Genomic DNA, 25,034 nt, shown 5'->3' with positions numbered 1-25,034 from the left:
CATAAATGCTGCTTCATAGCCAAGAACGTTTACGTGAGGCTCCTTTTAAGATTTATGACATCATTTATATATTTATTTGCTATTTTTGGAGTGCCATTTTCAAAATTACTTTACTGGGCCTAATGTGGCGTTTTAGTTGAAACCTTTAATGCATTTCATTGGAATACATCTGCTCGTCGCAGTGTTTTTTAACCAGATTTTGTGGTTTATAGGGGACATGGGTGATTTATAGCGCATAGCGTACAGTAGTATATAGATGGGACGTGTGCACATCAACACAGGGTCTATTTATATTCCAGGCACAAAACATTGCTCTGTTCGCAGAGAGCACCGATGGCAAAGAAAGGAAAACCGAAGGAAGAGGACAATCACGTTTTTCCCTCATGAATAAATTAACCCTTTATGCATAATGGATGGCATAAAATCTTTATAGCTGTAGATACATAACCATCATGACCGTGCCCAAACCCGATGAGTGCGTCATCTGTAAGTGACATTTACTTGAAAGCATCGGGTATATTTTTATATACAGGCTGAGAGATAGGCACTTTACCCATTAGCCATGGCAAGTTTAATCATTTAGATAAAGATTCACCTTTCAGAAATGGACCAGGGTCCATCGCACACATAGGTTTTGATGGATAGATCAGCGGTTTTCAATCTTTGTGATGCCATGAACCCCTACCTAAAATATACCTATTAATTATTATTTCATGAGCAAATGCAAAATAGGTCACGCAAGGGTTTTATTTAACAGTTGCAGCCTTTACTAAACAATTTACTTAAGGTATGATTACTGTGTAGACTGCTATGCGTATTTAGATGAAAGCCGTTTCAAGTTTTCTCTTGAGCCGTGACATGCTGACTCTTCAGGAATTCAAAAGAGTATTCACACCACCTCGTTTGCAATTACAATTGAGCACTGCACTTGCTTCCTATACATCGTGGTCTATTTTCAGCCCAGGTTCCTCACACATAAACTCTGTAGGGTTTTAAATGTTTCTGGTGTGGACATGCCGTTGACTCTTCTGTGTCTGTTTGATGGGTCGTTTTCTGTGTGACGCCCCTAGGCAGACCCCAAGGGTATTATCTGTGCCTCAGGGCAATGCACATAAACCATAAACTGACTCTGTGTGCCTTCAGCATGTGCACCGCTAACTGCAATCCCAGAAGCCAAATGCAACCTTTATCCCTATGTGTGCTGGAAAATATGGGTTAATAACAATGTTTGTTCTTAAACTATTATTTATCAACTGAGCCATATGGCAATAAATGCTTCTGCAGCCCTGGGTACTGTTGCCTAATGTTACACTTTTCTAGTTCTTTTCCACGTTTAATGTCAGGTCGACATTTCTTGTCAAAATTTGCGTGTTTTGCACACAATTTAAAGCTAAATTTAAATTAAATTAAGCTAAATTAAACTGTTTTCTTTTCTATTCTGTTTTCTGACTTGTCTACAAAAGTGGATTTTTTGATGAAGTTTTTTGCCAAAAAAGCTTGCATGCACTTAGAGGGTTTTGCAGCGAAAACAGTCAAATTTGTCAAATAGCAATGAAATGACGGAAGTGACATTTGTAAAAAAATAAGGCATTTCATTAACTGACTATTAACCTTTTCATTGCCATTAAAGTGACATTACTGAACCTAAACACAAGATAAAAAAGCTTTTTTACAACAAAAAATGTCAGACAAACTAAAGAGGATTTTGCATCTGAGCTCTTCATATGTTTTTATAATTGAGACTTCAGTCAAATCTTCTGACCTGTACGTGATCTCATTGGAAAATGTGTGTATTTTACGTAAAGTGTCATTGTACATCTACTTACGTTTTCATTCACGCAAGAAAATGTATAATATTGACATGTTGACAGGACTAATTTGTTAATTATTTACGTATTAACAGCATTACAGGCGTACAAATTTGTACGTATTCCCTGTTCTTAATCCATTGGCGTTTCCTACTCATATTAATGACGTTTTTAATCATATTTTTTGACTATAAGACCGTTTATTCATTTATCTAATGAAATGTTTATGACTATCAAAGAATTATATAATATTAAACAATACTACACTTTAAAATGAATAGCATTTCTGTAATCATTTAACTATTTTGTAATATTTAGTTTGTCTGCCATGATACACAAAAACTTGTTTTTGCAACAATAATTACACCAAAATCATGTTTACACAAGAACGCTCGAGGGTGAAAACGTAAAAATATTTTATCGGAAGTGCCTTTCGTTTACCCAGCGACTGCTTTTTTGGGGCTTAAAAACGCAAAAAGTGAAATCACCCTCCAGAAAATCTTAAAACGCTCTACCGTCACGTTCCCATCTAAAGGGGAAAAACGCAAAAGTCTGCTAACGGTGGCTCTCGTCACGTATGCGTTTACGTCACAGGCATGCGCCAGTTCAGAAAAATAACAACAAACATGTCAAATTATTTCCATATATCGGACCTTCAAGTTACCATAGCAGCTTTAAAGAATATACAAGAGCCTTTCCAGCAGTTGTATGAAATATTCACAGCTAGTTTTACTGATCAGAGAAGGCGCATTAATTACCTCTATCAAATTGTTGATGCGCCAATTCGTTGGAGGCAAACCAGACAGCTTTGGACGAGACCTGGGAGCACAAGGAAGAAGGTTGTATGCAGGCACGTGGACTTGGTGATGTTGTGTGTCAGTGCATCACATTGCCACCTAGCTGCATGGAGTGCATACTACATCGAATATCACACACTTTTGCGTCATGATATGCACGCAGATTTCCCCCCAAAATGCTTGTATAATCGCGGAATAAAAAGTGATAATGCAACCCCACTTTTGCGTTTTCTCTTCAGTTCGTTTTCGTGTAAAAGTAGCCTAAAATTTACAAAAGATGTTCATTTTATTCATTCGCTGTAATCCACATCTTTAAAATGTATACGATTGCGAGGAACAAATCCAAATTCAGCCCTTTATCCAGCGATCTTGATCCCAGTTCTTTTCAGCGACTGTAAACGTCAAATCTCACATTCGTTTTGAATCTTTATTCAAATATTTCGCCTCAAGAAGTTTAACAACCCATTTATTTACAGCAGTGATATTAAACTCTCATTGGCTCTTGCGCGCTACGTCAAAGATTTGCGACATTGCCGTCATTCAGTCGATGTACTTTTGAAATGCGTGCCTTGACAGAGATAAGCTTGATATAATATATATTGCTTTTAATTTTTAACAATGCATGATTTTAATAAACTGCTTTTGAGTAGGTTTAGGAACTGTACTGTTTTAGCGGCTTAAAATATCTTTTAAATGCTTACAAAAATGTTCCTACATATTTCTGTCCCTTAAATTATACAGCAATCTTTATGGTATGATTTGTTTACGTTTTTCTATCTGTAATAATGCTATGATTAAATGTTGCAAATACGTCTACTGTACATTGTACGTTTCAGCATCTATTTAAACATACAAAAAAGTATGTTTTGTGTTTTTTAAAGTTACGTATTAATACTACATATTAACAGTGAGCCCAAGCTGGTATGTCATTTCTTGTTCATGAGCGCGAGTCAAGGTGCTGAATCTACAGTACAGAAATTAGTGTTGATGTACTGTCTTGTGTGTCGTCAGTCCCGTTATTCATAACCTAAATGCTCTGAATCAACAAAGCAAAGAGTTAATGTTGTGAACATTTTAATTTCAAGAGAACAATGCGAATCTTATCTTCCATTATATGTACGTAATTAATTAAGCTTCTTGTCCGCTGTGAGAAATTTGCTGCTGGGATTTTTAATTGAAAACACCACCCCGTCCTCCTCTATAAGGCTCAGGGAAGCCATGCTGGTTGGCTCACAGGCAGAGAGAACTGAAGATCATTATTCACCGAGCTCGATTCCCGAAGGAAGTCAGTGCACAAGCATTTACTGCTATCTGCTCTCATCTCACACGCTATAAATACAAGACCCTGCCTGTGCATTGTAAGTGTGCATGATGTTAAACAGTGAGCTGCTGGCTGTTGCTCATTTATCAAGATCAAGTGTGATATCACTCCAAACAAATAAATAATCAATACAAAATACTCTATGTACACTTACTGATCAAATAATTACATTCAAAAGCGTCCAATTAGTAATAATAAATGATAGAAATCTAAATATGAATAAGGATTCAAGAGGCAGTAGGTTCTTTTGTTTTCACATATGCAATAATGTGTGTTATTTAAAGGTGCATTGTGTAACTTTTACTATGCATTCATATCAGAAGTGAATGAAGCGAATAAAAACTCTCGCGTGAAATTCAGACGCCAAAACGCTCAATTTGCAGGCTTTAGCTAGCTTGTTGTCTCAATATGTGTATATATATATATATATATATATGAAGAGTTTGGTTCCAAAGCGCAATAAACGCCATTTTTGAAAAAGTATTATATCAGGTCAGTATTTAAAAGTAAATTCTTAATTTTACGCAAAATCCAATATCCACCGTGTTATTCTGTCATCTTTTCTCCCTTTTTTCCCAAAACACAATAAACGCCACTCCTCCTTTTTTACAGAATGCAATAAATCCGCTCCACAAATTACAGAGCACCAATGTTTACGCAATGTAAACGCGAGAGGCACTCGGAGACGATCGCTTGTTCTCCCGACAGCATCTAGCTTCTCTCATGCTAACACATTGACCCCAGTGGATCTTATGATAAACTTTCCACAGTTTTACTCAAAGTCAACGAGAATCACAACTGATCGCTGTGAAAAATGTTAAGTGACGACGACAAGTATAACCGCACAGCAATGAAAGTGTTCCTAATGACAAAGTAAGTGTTTTGATTAAAATATCTTTTAAATGCTATATTGCCACAAAACTTTTCTTACATATTTCTGTCCATTAAGTTGCGTAATATAAAAAGAATACATTACGTGCGAATCACACGTTACGCTCATCAAATGCCCGAAATGCCAGCCTGATCTCACGAAAATTAGTATTTTACGAGTTGGCTAATTTGTATAAATTCATACAAAGTTAATCGTGCAAAAATGTACGATTCTCATGAAAAAACAATAACAAAACCCACACCTAACACCAACATCACAGGAGTGAAGGCAAACCATCCCAAAACATCTACGAATGTGGTCGTATGAATTAATACGGATTATCCAACTCGTAAAATATGTACGAATTCTCGTGAGATGGCATTGGAAATGCGGAAATTCGCACTGCATCATTCAAATCGCCTCATTTGCGTGAATCGCGCTGCAGGATGTTTATTGCATCTTTGCATTGACTTAACATGTAAATGACTCGCACTTAACTTTCCCCGCCATTGACGAGTTATCTTGTCATTTAAGAGAAAACATTTGCATAAAAATGTAATGAGGTTTTAGGGTTATCTGTAATACCGCGATTATCTATTAGATGTCGCACTTCCGTAATTTATGAAAAAACTGAAGCAAAAAATGATTTATTAATTTTACACTGCGTTTATGTTTTGATAATCGTTCTGGATCATTCCTTTACAAAAATGCAATTATTTTAACTTTTTTGCTAAAAAAAATATTTTTGAAGAAAAATATCCATATTTAAGAGTTTATAAGCATAGAAAAATATATAGATAGGATGAAACGGTTTTTCCTGTTTTGTCTGTTTGTTTATTGTTTGTTTGAAAGCAGATGGTCTGTTCTTGTACTTGATATATTTGTATGTTTATATATTTTTAGAAGAAATTTTCATGGAAGTATTTTTAATTTTTTTTGGAAACTTGTGAAAATCACCAAAAATTCTGGCGGGCAACTTTTCAAATAAAGGCTGGTGGCCAAAGAGTTAACGCTTCATTCACATCTGGTATGAACGCACCATTAGCAGGATTTCTTGACAGAAATGCAGTATTATATGCATAACTATATTATCAGTGGTATATAAAGACCTTACATATTGAACTGTATTGTTTTTATTACCTTGTAATGAGCTGTTTTTATCTACCCACCCCGCGGTGGGTAGATAAAAACAGCTCATTACAAGGTAATGTCCCCTACCATGGAAGTCGCTGTCATGTTTCTACAGTAGCCCTTAACGGACAAACTGCTCTATAGAGCGCGTTTCGTCACTGCGTTGCCTCAGACGATGACGTGTTTGTCCTGTGGTGGCTATCGTAGCTTCTCTATGCGTTCGAAAGTGAGAGGTGAGCTGTGGACTGAGCAGTTGGTTGCAATTCACAATCTCACCACTTAAACATACGCACTGGACCTTTAAAATGACTTGAATTTATTCCTTCATAACATATTTTAATAATACAAACATAGCTAAATAAATAAAAAAATTGACAAATGAATGAAAAAATTATCTTCCATTTAAAGCAGCTGGTGTTCAAGATAAAGTAAAGCTGTGGATATCCTACTGCGTGTTATCGCTGAAAAGCAATTGTTTTATGAAACCCCTGCAATATTCGTCCATTCGCCCGTCTTTTGCAAGGGACATTCAGAAAACACACGTCCATGCAAATGTGTCCACCTTCATTGTTCTGGACACAATTACATTGATTGTGTTGTTTCAAGGTAACACTTAATCACAAACTGAATTTATCAGTCATCTATCCTGAAAAAAGGGCATTTTGGATTAAAGTAGGGCAGTTTTAATGGAGCTGTAAATGTGCACAGACATTTTTTAAGAAGGTTGAAGTATTTCCACCTTATGCAAGCAGATCTGTGATGTCACCAGCTACCGGCAGTGTTTGAGGAAAGTGATAAATGACCTTTAATGCTTTATACTATAGAGAATATGTGTGGTGAACACTACAAAGGATGAGATCCCAACTCAGGTGATCAGGCGCCATTGATAAGTTTTATGAGCTCCTTATGACTCTATGGGGAAGCCGCACTTGATTTACTGGCTGTGCTCCATATCTCTGATGCAACAGATGTGGTGAGGGTCTTATAGTATGAAATATAACTAATGACTGTGTGTCTGATCTGTTTTAGGCACTACAATGTCTTTAAGCTTAATGTAACCAAAACAACTATTCATCAGCACTTTGACGAATAAAACTAGCAGAGCAAATTACAAGGAGCTTTAGAACCTGATAGAAAATTAACAAATGGAGTTCAGTTATATATAAAAAACAACATAAATTAAAAGAAACCCTTGAAACCAATTGACATAAAGATTGCTGTGTTGGATTTTCATTGTATTTTTTTACCTCTTGACATAGATTTGAGCAAGCTAGAAAATAAAAAAAGGCATATATTAATCTAAATCCACTTGGATTTGGGCAAAATAATTTGTATTCATTCGTCCGACGACATTCAACATTTTTGTACGTTCGGCATTGACCCCTGTGATGTTGGGGTTAGGGGTGGGGTTTCATATTTGTTTTTTTCATGATAATCGTTCGTTTTTGCATGATAAACTTTGTATGAATTCATACAAATTAGCCAACTCGTAAAATACACACATTCTCGTGAGATCAGGCTGCTTTGGACATAAATGTGTGTTGGGAGTGTGTGAACACAAGCACCTTACAATGAATTATGCGCAAAACTATTGAACTTCGACCGCGGCGTGAGCTCAAGCTGCGCTCCGCTGCGCTCGCGCTTTGCTCGACGCAACAACAAACCGCCCTCATGCGGCACAAGCCATTGAAATGAATGGGTTTCATAGCGCAGCGCACACCGCGTACTAGCTTGAAAAAAGCAGCTTTTCCATAATCACGTCGTAATGCTGTTATAGCCACACTTCACATTTAAGCTTACGTAATTTAAAACAACGCTAACTTACCTTTAAAATAGCTGAAGACGGCGTGTACGAACATTAAACTTCCTTAAAACAGTGTCCTGTAGATTTGAAAATTCCACCTCGACCTCTAATATCTGAGTTTGAGCCAGTCTGTGTTTGCATGAAGTCAGATGAAGCAGGCGGTGCTGGTTCGTTCTAAATGTTCTAATATCCATATTTTACACGATCCATAAAATGCCGCGGAAAAAACACGTTGCTAGTATCAAGTCACAAATATGCTAAAGACGTAAGACGGGTGAGAAGCGGCAATCAGAGAAACTGGTCTATTTTAATTAAAGAAAACATATATCAACTATATTTTCCTCATTTGATTACATTACAAGTCATGAAACATTCAATGTTTAATTTATTTTAATTATTCTTGATATATATTAAATTAATAAAAAACTTTGTAGGGGGGGCACAACAACCTGTTTGGGGGGGCACTGCCCGCGAGTGCCCCCCCTTGACGCCGGCCCTGCCCCTTCTTCACTGTGATTGGATGTCTAAGGGAAAAGCTTAGCATTTTACCCAAAGTTGAACATTTTTCAACTGTTGGTGTTCTTAAAATATGGCAAGCGCCAGCGCTAAGCTTGGTCAAAAACAGCCAGCTGCTGGCGTTTAGTAAAAAACTGTGGCACTTCCATTGGAAACAATTGAAAACATACGCCGGGCTTTTACACTCTATCTCTGACCCTTATCATAGGTGCTTATCCTGTGGGCACCCCGGATCTCGAGCATCCAGCGAAACGGCCGAGCACGAAAAAATGGCAGATACGCAATTAATTTTAATTATAAAATGCTTCTGAAATTTGAGAGCTTCTCTGACTGGTGGATCTGGTGAGTTGTGATATCGACAAAGCTTTGATGAATAAGCAGAATAAGGGGCACTTCACATTTCACGTCTAAAACCGTGCCTCCGTTTCCTCCTACTTTTCAAAGTGCTTGGGCGCTCCCATAGCGTCTGTGTTGCTTAGCAACCTAAGCGTTGTGTGATGTTCTGCCTAGCACCCATCGGCGGAAAAAGAGATTGGCGCCTATGCTTAGAATTAAAGAGACTGTTTTTGCCTTTAAAGAGCACTTATTAGGGATGCTCCGATCGATCGGCCGCCGATCGGTATCGGTCGATAATGGCATTAAATGACTCGATCGGTGCTCGCTAAATCTGCCGATCTCATAAACCGATCTTTCTGTTTACTTTTGTCATCAAAAGGATCCTGAAAGCGGCTGCAATTAAAGACATTTTTTACGTAGTGCGAGAATTTTTACAACCTGTTGCTCATGTGCAGCGTGCAGATTTGTATGTCTCTCTTTGCCTTTACAGAGATATGCGTATTTTCTATGAGGACGCGCTCCGGTAAACAGCGCGAAGCGTCTTCACATCCCCATCAAACAGCGTATACAACACATATCTATCACAGCCAATTGCATCCTCATGCCAAAAGTTTCTTATTTGCATGCGTCTTAAAGTTTTGAGCGTTTAAACCTCTATTTTCCTCACAGCTGCTTGTCTGCGTTCAGCCGCCGCCCACACACAGCAGCCGGTCATCAGTGCACGTGAACAAAGCGATCTCTCTCTCACGTCTTAAAGCTGCAGTAACCTAATTCATCTCTCAATAAAATCACTCTCTGCTCTTGACTAAAGAATTTTTATACTGCATACGAATGCGTGTATATTTAATTAATACAGTAAAGACTGTGAAGTGTTTTATTTTCAGTACTTTTAGGAGACATAAGCCTTTTTAAAGCCATATTAAATTTCTTTTTGCAGAATAAATATTTGTTGTGCTTATTTATTTGAGTCTCTATTAAAACAATAATATACCTAATTACTGCAAGTAATATAACAAAGGCAACATCCGTGGTATTATTTTATTTAGAAAGATTGTAACAGTTACAGTCATCAAAGAGCTTGCATATCAGCTTTAAAAAAATCGGTATCGGAATCGGTATCGGCCGATCACGAAGATTACAAATCGGTGATCGGTATCGGCTGCAAAATTCCTGATCGGAGCATCCCTAGCACTTATTATGCAAAATCCACTTTTACAAGGTGTTTAGACACAATGTGTGTTGGCAGTGTGCCACTCTTAAAAAATGCTGGGTTGTTTTTAACCCAGGCCAGGGTCACTATTGGACAGAATAGTCGATTGAGTGCATCCCTACAAATAATGGGTTGTTTTAACCCAACTGCTGGGTTGTTTTAACATGGTTGATTAACAATAACCCAGCAGTTGGGTTAAAACAACCCATTATTTGGGTCATTTTAACCCAAAAATGTGTTCTGTCCAATAGTGACCCAGCCCTGGGTTAAAAACAACCCAGCGTTTTTAGAGAACACAACCACTATACAATGAACAAAATCCCTACTTTTTTATCATCATTAAACCATTAGACATGCTGTTTTGATTGTGATGCCACTTCAATGTGATGCCACACTGATAAAGCCCCGCCCACTGCCACTGATTGACAGTCCTATTACCATAGTTTACACCCTCAGTGTACTCTGTCCACTAAATACTATTGTCTCAGACTGTATTAATCAGATCTATTTAAACTGAAAGCACTCATTGTCTGTTGGTAAGGGAGTGAGGAGCTGTAGCTCATTTGCATTTAAAGGGACAGACATTAAAATAAGCACATTTTTGCTCCCACCCACATCATCACGTCATTTTGGACATGATATAATAATAGATAGATCTGTGGGGTTTTTTACATCATAAATTATCATTTTTTTATGATTATAAAATAACCAAACTTTACTGTTTATAAAATAATGTTATTGTGTGGTGCTATAATTCATAAAGCTAAATTGCTTATGTAAGTATGAACGGCGCATTTTCTAACCACAGATAAAGTGTTTCATTTCCGCAGGCACACTTGCACACCTGCCTGTGTGTCCTTTCTTATTTCAACCATCGACAACTGACACGGGTTCGGCCAGGGTGAGCAATAAATGCGTGATAGGAAGTCTTGGGATATTGCTTTTTAATTCCGAGGCTTCCAAACAGGAACTGGGTAAATAGGCCTCGGGGAAAGCCGGGGACATCGGCTAGGTGGAAAGCTGAAGGTTAAGACAACCCATCCCAGGCGTCACCGGCAGGTGTGCGTGTAATTGTTTGCTGAGAGCACGGGACAAACCCAGCAGAACGAGTGAATATAAATGAGATTTGGGGATGGGAAAGGGCTCTCAAACCTTGACCTGTTTTTGCATTAGCCTGCTTGCTCTCTGCTTCCTGAGCGCGGTATTAGATGTTTGTCCGTATGCTTGTATGTTTTTTTACGCCTCTGGTATTGAACTGAAATAGATATGAGGATGTTTTTCCTCTTAAGAAATGAAGTGTTAGAGTAAGCCTATAGCATAGATGCATTTATTTCAATAAAAGAATGAATGTGAGCAAAGAAAGCTTGTAGTTGTATGCAGTAATGTTTTAAGAAACAATGCTGCGTTTAATTCACACAAATAATTGAAAAGGACAATGAACAGTGATGGCAAAATATTACGAATCCCAGGTGAGTTTTCCACAGATGGTGAACAGAGACCTTTTACAATTGACTCTCATTTGCATTGCACTCATTTTGCTTTGAAAAAAAAAATATGCAGAAAATATCCAGCTGAGATTGTAAACAGGGATCCAAAGAGACGATTTTTAATGCACTGAAAATAACCTACAATTGAAACCTTTATTTAGACCTGTACATGTACAGTATGCAGTAACACAGCAGACTCACTCCTATTTAAATCCATATTCACTCCTATTCACTATAACTCATTTTCGGTGCCTGTTTCCAAGGGACGTCATGTCTCATGATGGTTTTATTTGAAAAACTGTGTGCATGGACCTTTCTCATCACTGTTTGGTGACACATAATGAAGGTTTTTAGTTTTTTTTTAAAACAAATGAAATGAAAGGAATGTAGTAATACCTGAATGTTTTGCAGAACAGTGATAATAAGCCCAGACATTTAAACTTAAACTTGTGTAGGGTGCATCCCTTTGCACCCCCCTCCAAAGAAAACTTATGACATAAAACTCAAACTTAGAATCTGGATTAAACACAATTTATACAATGAAGTGCTGTTGGTTGGTAGCTATGAATGTATTTTATAAAATGTCATAAAGCTCCCCAAGTCTATGAACCACTGGGCTAAAACAAATGCAAAATTTGTGTTGTCAGTGAAAATAGAATAGATATCTAAAATAAAATAAAATATGGACTTTATGGGGTTTGTAGTTAACCTAGACCTTAACCTAGACGGTAAAATGACATCTATTGCTTGCTTGGTGTTATTTTCCTAAATGTAGCTTAATATGATAAAGCTTCAAAAAAGCACATCCATCCATCATTAAAGTTATCCAAATGACTACAAAGGGTTAAAAAATGTCTTTCAGAATGAAACAATATATTTTTATTTGAAGACCATTGAGCTTATTCAATTCAATTCAATTCAATTCAATTTTATTTATATAGCGCTTTTCACAATTGTTAATTGTTGCAAAGCAGCTTTACATGAGTAGATGTAGAGGAGAACATTGAAAATCAATACATAGTATAAGAAGTGGAATATAGCGGCTAAGGATAAAAAACCGTGTAAGCGAGCATATTAATAATGTAACGTATACAGTAAAGTGCTAAGTTAAGCCAAAGTTGGCTGACTCTCCCTGGGACTAAAAAACCCCCTAGGAGAAAACCCAATGGGAAAAAATCCTAGAAGGACAAAAAACCCTAGGGAGAGATTAATATTTATATTTATAATATATAGACACGGTAGGGATAGGAAGCGTGTAAGCGGATTAAACTGGTTCAGCCGGTGGCCGTTGGTCGCGCATCGGTTGGGCGTCACGTTGAAGGACAGCCAGTTGATTAGTGGTGCGATGACCTTCACAGCAACAGGAACTGGGTCTGTTTGTCTCATTGTCCTCAGAGTTGAGGACGAGACAGGGAGACAAAAACAGAATTCTATTAGCGTAGGGGCCGTTCGCATGTAATGCAAGTGTCATACATTATAGTGGTTTAATTCAGCTCGGTTCCAGACAGGCTAACTATTGCGGCAAGAGTAAATTACCCGTATGAGGTATGTGAGTGCTTTGTTCTAGACAAAATAACTACTGCGGGAAAAGTACATTTACTGGACATTCTATGTGAATGCTTTGTTAAAGAAGAATGTCTTAAGTTTAGATTTAAATTGATTATACAGTATAGTGATCAATACATCATGAAAACATATCAGAAATGTAACTGATGTCAAATTTATCTTATTGATTTCTACATTGATTCTCATGACTAGTTGTCACATGTGCGTTTCATCACAAGACACACAAGAACAAATGAAATTAGATTTTATCGATGAGTTATGTAAATGTCCTTTATCAAACACATGCTTTGCATAATGACTTTTTTGAGATGTTGTGTCTTGACAAGTAGTTAACAGCAGTAGCCATTTTCAAATCCAGACCATTTCCGATTCATTTTTATAAGCATCTGTGAGAATCTGTAATCTTGAAACACAAACACAAGTGTATTTCTTTCTTTTCGTCTCTCAGATGTGCAGCATATTAAGCGGAGAGACATTGTTCTGAAGAGAGAGCTGGGAGAAGGAGCATTCGGGAAAGTCTTTCTGGCCGAATGTTACAACCTCAGCCCCAATAAGGATAAGATGCTGGTAGCTGTCAAGGTGAGGGACGGTTTTGCTATGAAAAGCAACTTCTGGCTTTTCTCCGAATAAATGCACTTTTCTTGTACTGTACATGCGAGAAATTATGGTTTAGGGGTGTCAAATTCTGTGAGTATACAGGACACCAGGTTATATTTTGCATTGTGATGTCATTTTGTGACTTTTGGGCACTTTTATTTCTTTACCTTATTTTGTTATTTTGTACATGAATTACTTAAAAAAACATATCTGATCATTATGTGACCCTGGACTGCAAAACCAGTCATACATTGAGATTTATGTGTCATCTGAGAGCTGAATAAATTGGCTTTCCATTGATGTGTGGTTTGTTGGGATAGGAGGATATTTGACAATTTTTTTTACACCTATTTGAAAATCTGGAATCTGAGGGTATTGAAAAAATCGAAATATTGAGAAAATCGCATTTAAAGTTATCCAAATTAAGTCCTTGATAACACATATTACTAATGATAAATATTTTTTTTTTACATATTATTCACTGTAGAAAATGTATTGTATTGTTGGCTAAGTAAAGTAAATATAATAAAAAAATTAAAATAAACAAAATAAAATATATATATAAAATGAAATAAAATGTAAAATACAATTTTTTACAAAAATAAAATAAATAAATAAGTACATAAACAAATTAATAATAAAATAAAATATAATAAATAAAATAAACATAATATAAAGTATAAAATTAAATTATAACATAAAATATATTAAATAAAATATAATAGGAAATAAAATATAATATAAAATAATATTACAAATAAATAAAAATACAATTTTATACAATTTTATAAAATAAATAAAATAAGAAATATAATAGGAAAAAAATAAAATAAGAAATATAATGAGAAATAAAATAAAATAAGAACTAGAATAAAATTACAAATAAAATAGTAATTAAATAAAAATGCAATTTTATAAAATAAAATAAAATAAAAAAATAGAAGTGGGTTCCTTTTAGCTGAAGCTATAAATATAATATATAAAATAAAATATAAAATGAAATAAAAAATAAAATAAAATTACAAATAAAAATAAAAATACAATTTTATAAAATAAAATAAAATAAAATAAATAGAAGTGGGTTCCTTTTAGCTGGAGCTATAAATATAATATATAAAATAAAATATAATATGAAATAAAATAAAAAATAAAATAAATTACAAATAAAAATAAAAACACAATTTTATAAAATAAAATAAAATAAAATAAATAGAAGTGGGTTCCTTTTAGCTGGAGCTATTGATTGCTTGATGTTATTTTCTTACACTTTATCTTAAAAAAGCTCATTCATCTGTCATTAAAGTAATCCAAATGACTACAAAGGGTTAAAAGATGTCTTCCTAAATGAAACGTTAACATTTGTATTAGAAGACTATTAATATATATTCTAATGATTTTTGCCATAAAAGGAAAATCGCTAATTTTGACCCATAATGTATTGTTGGTTTTGTGGTCCAGGGGTACACATATATATTCCCTTTCAAATGTTTTTTTTAGTGTTGGCACTAGACAGAACAACCAGTTATACAACCATAATTTTTTTTTAAACGTTATACTCTTAAAGTTTCAGGCACACCAAAACGCCACTCGGAGCCTGTGAATGATCATAGATAAGGCATTATGAGTATATAACTGAGTATAGACGTAAGTCTGGACATTGAGGACATTGTCTGGAAGTACTTTGTAAGACCAAAAACATAATTTAACCATTAAACGTGCTTTTTGTATCTGAACTGCCTCCTTTAATACAATATTCTACTTTACTAGTGCCTACTGAAACTATTACATCAAAAAGATAACTCCAAAATGTATCCTGTACCCTGAGGATATCTCTTTATGAAGCTAGGGCTTCCGGGACGCTACCCAGGGGCGAACAGAGGGTTGGCTTGTGTGTTCAGGAGGACGATATTGAGCTGTGTGATGCTAACAGATCCCCAGACAGGACTGAGTGCCTCACCATCTGTGTCATATACGCCATTCTCTGACGATTCGACTTGTGTCACAAAGATTGGGGATTTCTGCAATTAAATTAAAATTGCATCATGTGGCGTTAAAGTTATAATTGGTAGGACTCACAATAACGTGTCAGAATTTCAAAAGTAGTATCATGTGAAACATCATATGACTTGTGTTGTTGCTGCCCATATTTAGATCATTGATTTCTGCTTTGGTGTAAAACAGGCATACGACAAAAAAATGAAATAGTTGAGTTTTTGTGATGGTGCATCGATGAGACCCAATGTGTTTGAATCTTTCAGACTCTGAAGGATCCGACTCTAGCAGCCAGAAAAGACTTTCAGCGAGAGGCTGAGCTCCTCACCAACCTCCAACATGAGCACATTGTCAAATTTTATGGCGTGTGTGTGGACGGCGATCCTCTCATTATGGTGTTTGAGTACATGAAGCATGGAGACCTCAACAAGTTTCTGAGGTAAAGTACAGGAGTATTTTATTATTATACATTTCATGACAATGAATGCTAAGAAGAACACTGATCAAATACAGTACTTAAATGGATAGTGGTAACACTTTACTTGAAGGGGTGTTCATAAGACTGACATGACATCTTCATAATCATGACATGACAGGTGCCATCAACATGAAGGAGATTTTATGCACATTTATGACAACTGTCATTAAGTGTTATTCGTTTAATCATGTCATTTTTATTGCAAAGATGACATTGTTTAACATGTCTTTATTATGACAACTTGACATTACCAAGACAACATAACTGACCACTTTTTACCAGTGATACAAATTGAATTTGTCATTAAAATGTCATTAATACTCTGTCATATAGTTTTATAACAGCGTCATGAATATTTTTCTTGACCTCAACTACAGTGGTACAAATATTTTTTCATTGTATTAAATCAATAATAATAATAATAATAATAATTAAAATTGATCAAATGATAGTTTATTGCATTTGGAGACCAAATCACCTAAAATTAAATGAAACAGTACAATAATGGGTTAAGCCATGCAGCATTGGGTCCATATTGCTGGAAAAACAGTTAATTAGATTAAATTAATTAATTAAATGTTATGTTCCTTTTTTCCTTCTATGTCAGACATTTTAGAACCCTCTGTGTTGTTGCAATCAATTTATTTAAGCTACATTTAAACAAAGAAGATTAGTAAAGTCAAATAAAATAAAAAACTTTTGTTTCAGTGCATGTTTGTTGCATTTTGTTAAGGTATTTAAAATGATTTGAAAATGATTCATTGGATTAACTAAATAAAATTGTGGGCAGGATTTCCATCCAATATGAATGTGTACCCCTAACTCATAAAAAACTGCTTTACACAATAAAAATATATTGAGTTGGTCCAACTCAATTTAAAGTAAATGGCAATAGTCAATTAGTTGCCTCAACTCAATTTAGTGTAGTCTGAATAACTAAATTTAGCATAGTTTGAATAACTCAATGTAGTGTAGTCTGAAGAACTCAATTCTGTTATTTTATATATAACGTTTTTATATCATACTAATTAGCATAAGCACATGTTGGCATGCTAATAATAATAACATATGATACTTTGGATGAGCATGTAAGAAGATACTGATCTCCAAACAGGCATAAACACTGTTAATGCTCATTGAGAGAAATTTGTCACATCCACAACCTAACCACAAGCGCCACTCTTCTGCACGATGGTAACCAAACAATTTGAAAAAATATAACACAAACGCTTCTAAATCAATAAGATAAACGGACATTTAACACTTTTAAGTCTTTTTCTTTACCTAAAAATGCATAAAATAACACTTAATTAAAAAAATTACTCTCCAAAAGCAGTTGCATGAAAAGCATGCTGGGAAAATCTTTTTCCAGAACCCAAACTCAAACTAATTGTGTTAACGCAATTAAAAAGAAATCAATAAATTATTGTACATACTTATTTTGTGTTACACTAATTAAATATATATACTTATTGCTCTTAATGAGGTATTTTACATTTATTGAACACAATTTTAATGTGTCATTTCTAAGAAGGGCTTGAATCTTTTTTTTTTAGTGCATTTAAATGACAGTTTAATGTAATGTTAACTCATAAAGCTAGGTAGTTTCTTAAGTTTGATAATTATTCTGCTATATGTCATGTTTATGACAGATTTAAGTTAGACGAAGTTATGATGTATTGGTTCATGTCATAAGGTGTCATAACAAAGACATTTTAAACAATGTCATATTTGCATTAAAAATGACATAATTGAACAAATGACACTTAGTGACAGATGTCATAAACATGCATACACTCTCATTCATGTTTATGACACGTGTCATGTCATGATTATGAAGGTGTCATGTCAGTCTTATGAACACCCCTTCAAGTAAAGTGTTACCGGGATAGTTTACAAAAAAATGAACATTCTGTCATCTTTAATTATCAAGTTGTTTCAAACGTGTATACATTTTTTTTTGTTCTGCTGAATATAAAGGCTAATATTTAGAAAAAAAAAAAAAATTTAATCAAGAGCACCATTGACCAACATGTTAGGAAAAATAATACTATGAAAGTCAATGGTGCTCCAGATCTGTTTGGTTAACATTTTCTTTTTAAATGATACAAGTTTCAAACAACTTGATGAAAAGTAAATAATGACAGAATTTAAATTTTTAAGTGAACTATTCATTTAAGTACTAATGTACATTACAAAAACTAGAGTACATTGCTTGGCAAAAAAAAAAAATTCATCTACACTGTAAAAAATACTTTGCTGCCTTAAAATTTTTTGTTGAATCAACTCGGATTTACAAGTCATTTCAACTTACTATTATTCTTGATTAGAGATGAGTTGTTATAACTACAGGTGAGTTGCTATAACTTATAAAATTAAGTTGACTTTTCTCAACTATATTTTATAAGTTGTGACAACTAATCTCTGTTGACATGACTTGTAAATCTCAGTTGATTTAACAAAAAATTTTAAGGCAGCAAAGCATTTTTTACAGTGTATGTCATTACATTTTGGTTGCTGTGGTATACGGAATAACAAGTTTCCATATACAAGCTGTAAGCCGTGAAGCTGTGATTTACTGTGAATTTTCTCAGTACCTAACAACGCCCCAGTTGTTTTAAATTGACTAAACATTGGCTTCTTTGTGCTTTTTGCTTCATTTTAATAGCTTATAAGACACAGACTCATGAATTTTGCTGTCTTTAGAGTGACCAACTATTAGCATCCAATATTTAGCTTTGATTGACGTTCATGTAGACAGCTGTCTCTGTGGGCATCAAGTCAGCGGATGAAGTTTTGAAACAGTAATTTCTGGCATCTTTCTTTAAAATGGCAGCTTATTATTATACTTCATTCTGCACGATGTGGAAGATTTCACAAGAGAGATTGTGAATTGTAATTTACAGGGTGGAATTGTGTTGAAGGGTAGATATACTTCATGAAGCAGTCCTGTGGAGTGTGGAAGCAAAATAATGTTCAAAAAGAAATTATTCTTTTGTGTAGTAGGATAATTTTTTCTTACATTTATGCAGATGGCTGGAATTACATTGCAAGAGAGAAAATATGATGAAACTCTTTCAAAAAAGCTCAAATGATTCTCTAAACATGCTGGATGGTTTTCAACCCATGACTGGTTATGGTTAAAGGATACCTATTATGCAAAATCCACTTTTACAAGGTGTTTGGACACAAATGTGTGTTGGCAGTGTGTGAACACATATACACTAAAAAAAATCCACCCACTCTTTCTTTTTTTATTCATATTAAACCAAAGCAGTCTCATTTACATGCTGTTTGGATTCTCTTGTTAATGTGACATCACACTGATAAAACTGCATTGCATAGTTTCCATCCTCGGCAAGTTGTGCGCTGTCCTCCATATCTCATTATTTAGATACTATTGTCTCAGACGCTAGATCAACCATAGGTTAAAATTAAAGGTAATGGCAAGCTGTGGAACTGCTATTACTATAAATAAAGGGATATGAAACGCTCAATATGGCTGCTCTTTGGAGGGAAGTCCCACCTTACAGTTAAATGAACCAATCAATAATCAATAAAAACTGTACGCTAACAAATGCTGTGTTGTTTCAACCCATAGTTCGGTCAAAACTGTTAGGTTACAAATAATCATATGCTAGTTTGTTATTACTCAACTATAGGTTGAAACAACTTAGCATTTAAGTTGAAATCAACCCAGCTGTCAGGTTTGTCCATATTTGACCCAACTACGGTATGGGTTAAACAACCCACCATTTTTAAAGTGTGACGATTCTCTTGAGGCGGGGCTTTACACAGAGTCTTGTAAGGTGCTTGCTAACCTATAGCCGAATTAACCCAGAATTGTTTTTTGTTTTTTTAAGAAACAAACGTATATGTTGTTAAAATGTGATTTAGCAAGCAATTTTAGAGATATCTGTCTTTCCCCATTCAAGTAGATAGGACTTTAGTCTTGCATGACTGAAATAACAGCCTGGAGGCGTTGAAAACATGGCCGCCAAGTGGCGCGACTTCCCTAAAGGGACTTTGGTTGAAACAACCCAGCATAAGGTAATTTAAACCCAGTAATTGGGTTTGCCATATTTTACTCAGCCATGGGTTGAGTTGTTAATCTGTGTTCATGTAGTTAAATTGGTAAAGCATTGTGTTAGCAGTTCCGTCAGCATTTGATCCTCAGGACACACACACATTGAATCAAATGCACTGTAAGTTTCTTCAGGTAAAAGTAATTGCCAAATGTATAAAAATTCATGGACATAAATTTTTTTTACATTTTGACAAAGTGAATATGCATTTAACAGTAATGTTGTTAGCATCCTGATTGTTTTATCCACTTAAAAAATCACCAAGTTTTATTTTGTGCCACCATACTATCTCATGTAACAGTCTTCAAATAGGGAAAACATGGAAGTGTTTTGTGGCTTGGTGGCATCCCTGTTTGGATCCTGAGGAATGAATGGGGCTAGGCTAAATGCTAACACATTCACGACGCGCTGTGCAAAGATTAAGTGCACGCATTGAAAAAAGATGAGTATGAATTAATTTGTCTAATTGAGGTAAGAACATGGTAAAATATTGAAAAACAGTGGTGTTTTCCTTTAAGACCATGAAGCAATGTATGACAATACTCTCAAGCTTTTAAACAGCCATCTTATTCTCTCCTGCTATCGGAATAATGACAAATTAGAGGGCGGTTGACAATTAACTTAATTGGTGGATTTATTTCACAAGACGTGAAAGTATGATTTCCTTTGCCTCAACGTACTTGCAATTAGACAGATTTAAAGGATTAAAGGATTAGAGGGTAAATTATTTTATGGGATTGTAAAACAGTGCGCTTACCAATACAGCAAATATATATATATATATATATATATTTTTTTTTTTCAAATATATGTCCAAACAATAAATATTTGCGGAAATATATTTTGCAAAAATGTATTTCTTTAAATGTAATCATATTTTTTTATATATATCAAAATATTTTTTAAATTGACATACTTTAAAGCATTTATACAATATTCATATTGCATTGGAAGAAAAACTTTGTTTATATTACAAACCTGGTATAAATAAAAGGTTTGAAAAGATTAAATTAAAGTATATTTTCAACTCAAAAATATAGTTTATAAAATTTAATTTATAATAAAATATATTTTTGCCTGAAATATATTTAGAAAAATATACATATTGAAGGATTCACATAGTTTAACATTAAATAACATTATATTTGTCCCAAATCGTTAGCAATTGACATTGGCTGCTAACTTATATTTTGCATTTTGAGGTGCACTTCCCCTGTATGATACCCCTGAGTTCTCCTAGAAACGACGCTTCTCATCCGGTGTGCGTCCCCCTTTAGAAAATAAAGGTGCTTTATGATGCCATAGAAGAACCTTTTGTGTCTAAATGGCTCTTTAAAACACCTTTAACATCTGAAGCACCTTTCTGTTTCACAAAGGTTAAAAAGGTTCTTCAGATTATAAAAATGTCATTTTTGACTAAATGGTTCTTTGAGGAAGCAAAAGAGTTCTTCTATGGCACCTTTATTTAAAGAGCGTAATCTGATTTCTCCACCCATACCCTAAACTTTAATCTTCATTAAGTCATTAGCACTAAAACCAAATCTGGACATAACAGTGAGAGACAAATACAGCAAATATATTACATTCATCTGTGTTTGTTTCTAGAGCTCATGGGTTTGATCCCCAGGGAACACAAATACTGATAAAAATCTACCTTGTATGTTGCTTTGGATGAATGCGTTTACCAAACACATACATGTAACTGTGCTATATACTGTGATTTGTTTTTGGCTGTGTGAACACAGATACTATTCTCTCTTACAAGTGTAACCAACCCAACTTCACATTCTTGTTTGTGTGACGTTTCAGAGCTCACGGTCCTGACGCTATGATCCTGGTGGACGGCCAGCCGATGCAGTCAAACGGAGAGCTGGGTCTCTCACAGATGCTTCATATCGCCACACAGATAGCGGCAGGGATGGTCTATCTGTCCTCTCAGCATTTCGTGCACCGTGACCTGGCCACCCGCAACTGTCTCGTGGGTAATGGGCTGCTGGTGAAAATCGGAGACTTTGGGATGTCCAGAGACATTTACAGTTCGGATTACTATCGGGTGAGTATCAAGATGTTTGGTTTTAAATTGAGCACTTTTTTAGACCTCATTTATTTTATTTTATTTTATTTTATTTTATTTTATTTTATTTTATTTTATTTTATTTTATTTTATTAATACATTTTTTATTGCACAGATGCATGTATTTTTTTCTGCCCATGTGGACCTAAATTATGTGGATAAAATGGTTCATTTCCAGTTTTACATTCCAAGTGATAACAAGATGTCTACATTTTCTAAACAGAATGTTGTGTGTGTCCATTCAGACTTATTGTCCATAATGCTAGTGCAGTATTGGTGGTTGCCAGGTTCCCAGGTTACAAGCACCCTCTTGAAATACAAAAATGTTTTTAGGATCAAAAGCATTTACAGTATGTCAAGGCTAGTCAACTGGTGGCCCTTCAATCATCTTTATCCGGCCCGCTGGTCATCTTTCTCTGATTTAAAATCAAGTGACGGCCAATGAACCGGAAGGAGAGTCGGAAAGGGGTGGTGGGGTGCCAACCATCTGCGGCTGCATAATTTTTGTATCCAATTTGAGCTTTAGATCCATAAAAAACTGCATGTGAAACGCAGACCGGAAGTGATGTATTTCAGTGTGTTCCAATCAAAACACTGTGCGCAAGAGGACAATTAGGAATATTTTTTTGTTTTATTTTATCAGTAACACTTGAATCTTTTAAAAGCAATTGATTACTGATAAGTAAATTATTAATTATAAATATATTCGTAGATTATAGGCTTCTCTCCCATGTTGACACAGATTTATGATTAAACTAAAATTTCTTTACGACTGCCACTAGGGGGCGAACTCCGCCAGTCGTGTCTGAATGTAGTGTACGGTGGAAAGGGGGTTTAGCTTATATATCTTTAAAATATTAAAAAAGAAAACTTGAAGTGCAATTTTAGTCATTAGGAGAAGAATGAAAGTAAAAATAGTTATAAATAAAAGCAGTTTAAGAGCTCTACATTATAGTCAGTGCTATACAAAAATACATTAATTGATTAATTACACTGGCACTTTTTTGTGCAATGTTTATAGTTGATCTATTAACATTTGGCTTTTGCAATATTAAACTGCAATTGTTTAAAAAAAAAAAAAAATGAGTTTCCTGTAATTAAAAGGTAAAATACTGGATACAGTAGTGTGCATCTTTTTGAAAATGCATGTATATATATATAATAGGTGAAAATAAAAAAATATATAAAAGTCAAAAATCGGGGTAAAACTTTGACCCGCATCATATTTAAATTTTTTAAATCTGGCCCTCGAAGAAGAGTAGTTGAAGACCCCTGCAGTATGTGTTGCACAAGTGGTCAAGTTTCGATATTTAGGGTTTGATGAGAATTCAGATAGCAATAACAGTAGTGTAAATATTCCAAAGATTCCCAAGATTCCTTATTTCTTCTAAACTAAGAATGTCATTTTTTGCAGTGAATGCACCAAGAACATAATAAAACAGACAAAACAAGGTCATAAAAAGAGACAAGTAAATACAAGACAAAATAAATACAATATTATAGTGATTCAGCATACATTCAGGACAAATCATTTTGAATATGCAAACAATAGCTTGCTGTTGAATATCTACCCCAAAATATTTCCCAGTCCTCTCCAACCAGACGAAAACCGAAGGTCTCAAAGAGGCCAGAAATTGGCTTAAAGACACACTGTTTGCAATATTGACAAAGTTGAGAGATTACAAAATGATTGGACACAATCACTCATTCAAGTCATTATAAATAGTGCATCCCGCCAAGCATGTAATCCACACATGGCGAGTTTATCGACGTCTGTTGTCCTCTGGGGCTCGACTGCCCGTCCTCAGCTGAAGAACCAATCAGAGATTGAGATACTTCCATCAACAACCCATTATGAGTGCAACATCGACTTCATATCACCTGTTGGATCTTTTGCATGATGTGATCTTGAAGATGTCAAGGAAGTCTTGCAAACACCTGTTCATTATTTTACGTCTAGATGTCATACTGTATTTCTCTCAACGCAAATGACACGCAATGAAGTGAAATGTACAGGTCAGTTGTTATCCACTATAAATAAACCACTAGAGATGGTAAATATTGTGTTTAAGTTACATAGGCAGTGTTTTTTGCAAACTCTCTGAAGGGATATAAAGCATTTTAAATGGCATGGTAAATCCATTAGGCGTGAATCTGTTTCTCCAGTTACTCCGTACAGCGTACTGTAAATGTCCAGGGAGTAACTCCAGCGAGGCTGTAATCCATTCCTCACAATGCTGCTTTGCTCTTTATACCCATAATCCAATCTGCCCTTCCACCACTGAGCCACAGACCAGCCCGTAATCCAGTTTACAAACTACCAAATGATAAAACCCCGTTCTCTTCTCTCTTCAGCCAGCCGTGCTTGCGGAGAATGTAAGTATGGACAATCGCCAGAACGATTACAGTCCAGTCCACGTTCATTCTTGTATTGTATAATGGGCTTATCAATTTTCACCATGCCAGGCTAATTGGTCCAGCGTCAACCACAAAGCTGAAGGTGATACAGTGTATTGAGGTTTGAATGATTGCCTAACCAATTTTATTTTCTCTTCTTAATGAGGGATTTGAAAGTCATTTGCATTATTTAAACGGCAAGAATGTGCGTGCGAGGATAAAGGGAGAATCCCCAAAGCTCATTGTTACTTAGCTTGTTTAAATTAGCAGTTAGCATCTTGGATACATTCAGTCAGCTCTCATTAAATTCCAATTCATTATACTGAGATACCCAGTATGTCTATAGACTACCATACATCATTGCCGTTTCAAGCCATTTTGACGGCATAGGCAAACCATATTGGCACCCCAAACAAGATCATACAATTTTACATGCAGTTTTACAAATAAAAAACACAAATTGTGTAAAAATCATGTGATCAAATTTGAAATGCATTAAATTCAAAAAGTAGTTAAATAAAAAATTAATTGTCTATTAATTTTTTATAAGTTGAGAACATAGTT

The 25,034-nt window shown here is 35.0% G+C and overlaps 1 protein-coding gene across 2 annotated transcripts in view; it reads left to right on the top strand.

Moving 5' to 3' along the window:
• ntrk3b (neurotrophic tyrosine kinase, receptor, type 3b) overlaps positions 1 to 25,034 on the top strand; it is a 176,945-nt gene that overhangs the window by 140,345 nt on the left and 11,566 nt on the right. Inside the window, exons 13-16 of one of the 2 annotated variants that reach the window (XM_065294216.2) lie at positions 13,296 to 13,426; positions 15,703 to 15,875; positions 21,809 to 22,052; positions 24,429 to 24,449. In XM_065294216.2, coding sequence (XP_065150288.1) covers positions 13,296 to 13,426; positions 15,703 to 15,875; positions 21,809 to 22,052; positions 24,429 to 24,449 — 569 coding nt within the window. The remainder of the gene's footprint in view (positions 1 to 13,295; positions 13,427 to 15,702; positions 15,876 to 21,808; positions 22,053 to 24,428; positions 24,450 to 25,034) is intronic. The other variant, XM_065294217.2, reaches the window with a different exon arrangement.

The sequence above is a fragment of the Paramisgurnus dabryanus genome, chromosome 2, assembly GCF_030506205.2.
Source record: "Paramisgurnus dabryanus chromosome 2, PD_genome_1.1, whole genome shotgun sequence".
Taxonomy (NCBI): Eukaryota; Metazoa; Chordata; class Actinopteri; order Cypriniformes; family Cobitidae; genus Paramisgurnus; species Paramisgurnus dabryanus.
This window is presented reverse-complemented; position numbering and strand designations above follow the sequence as displayed.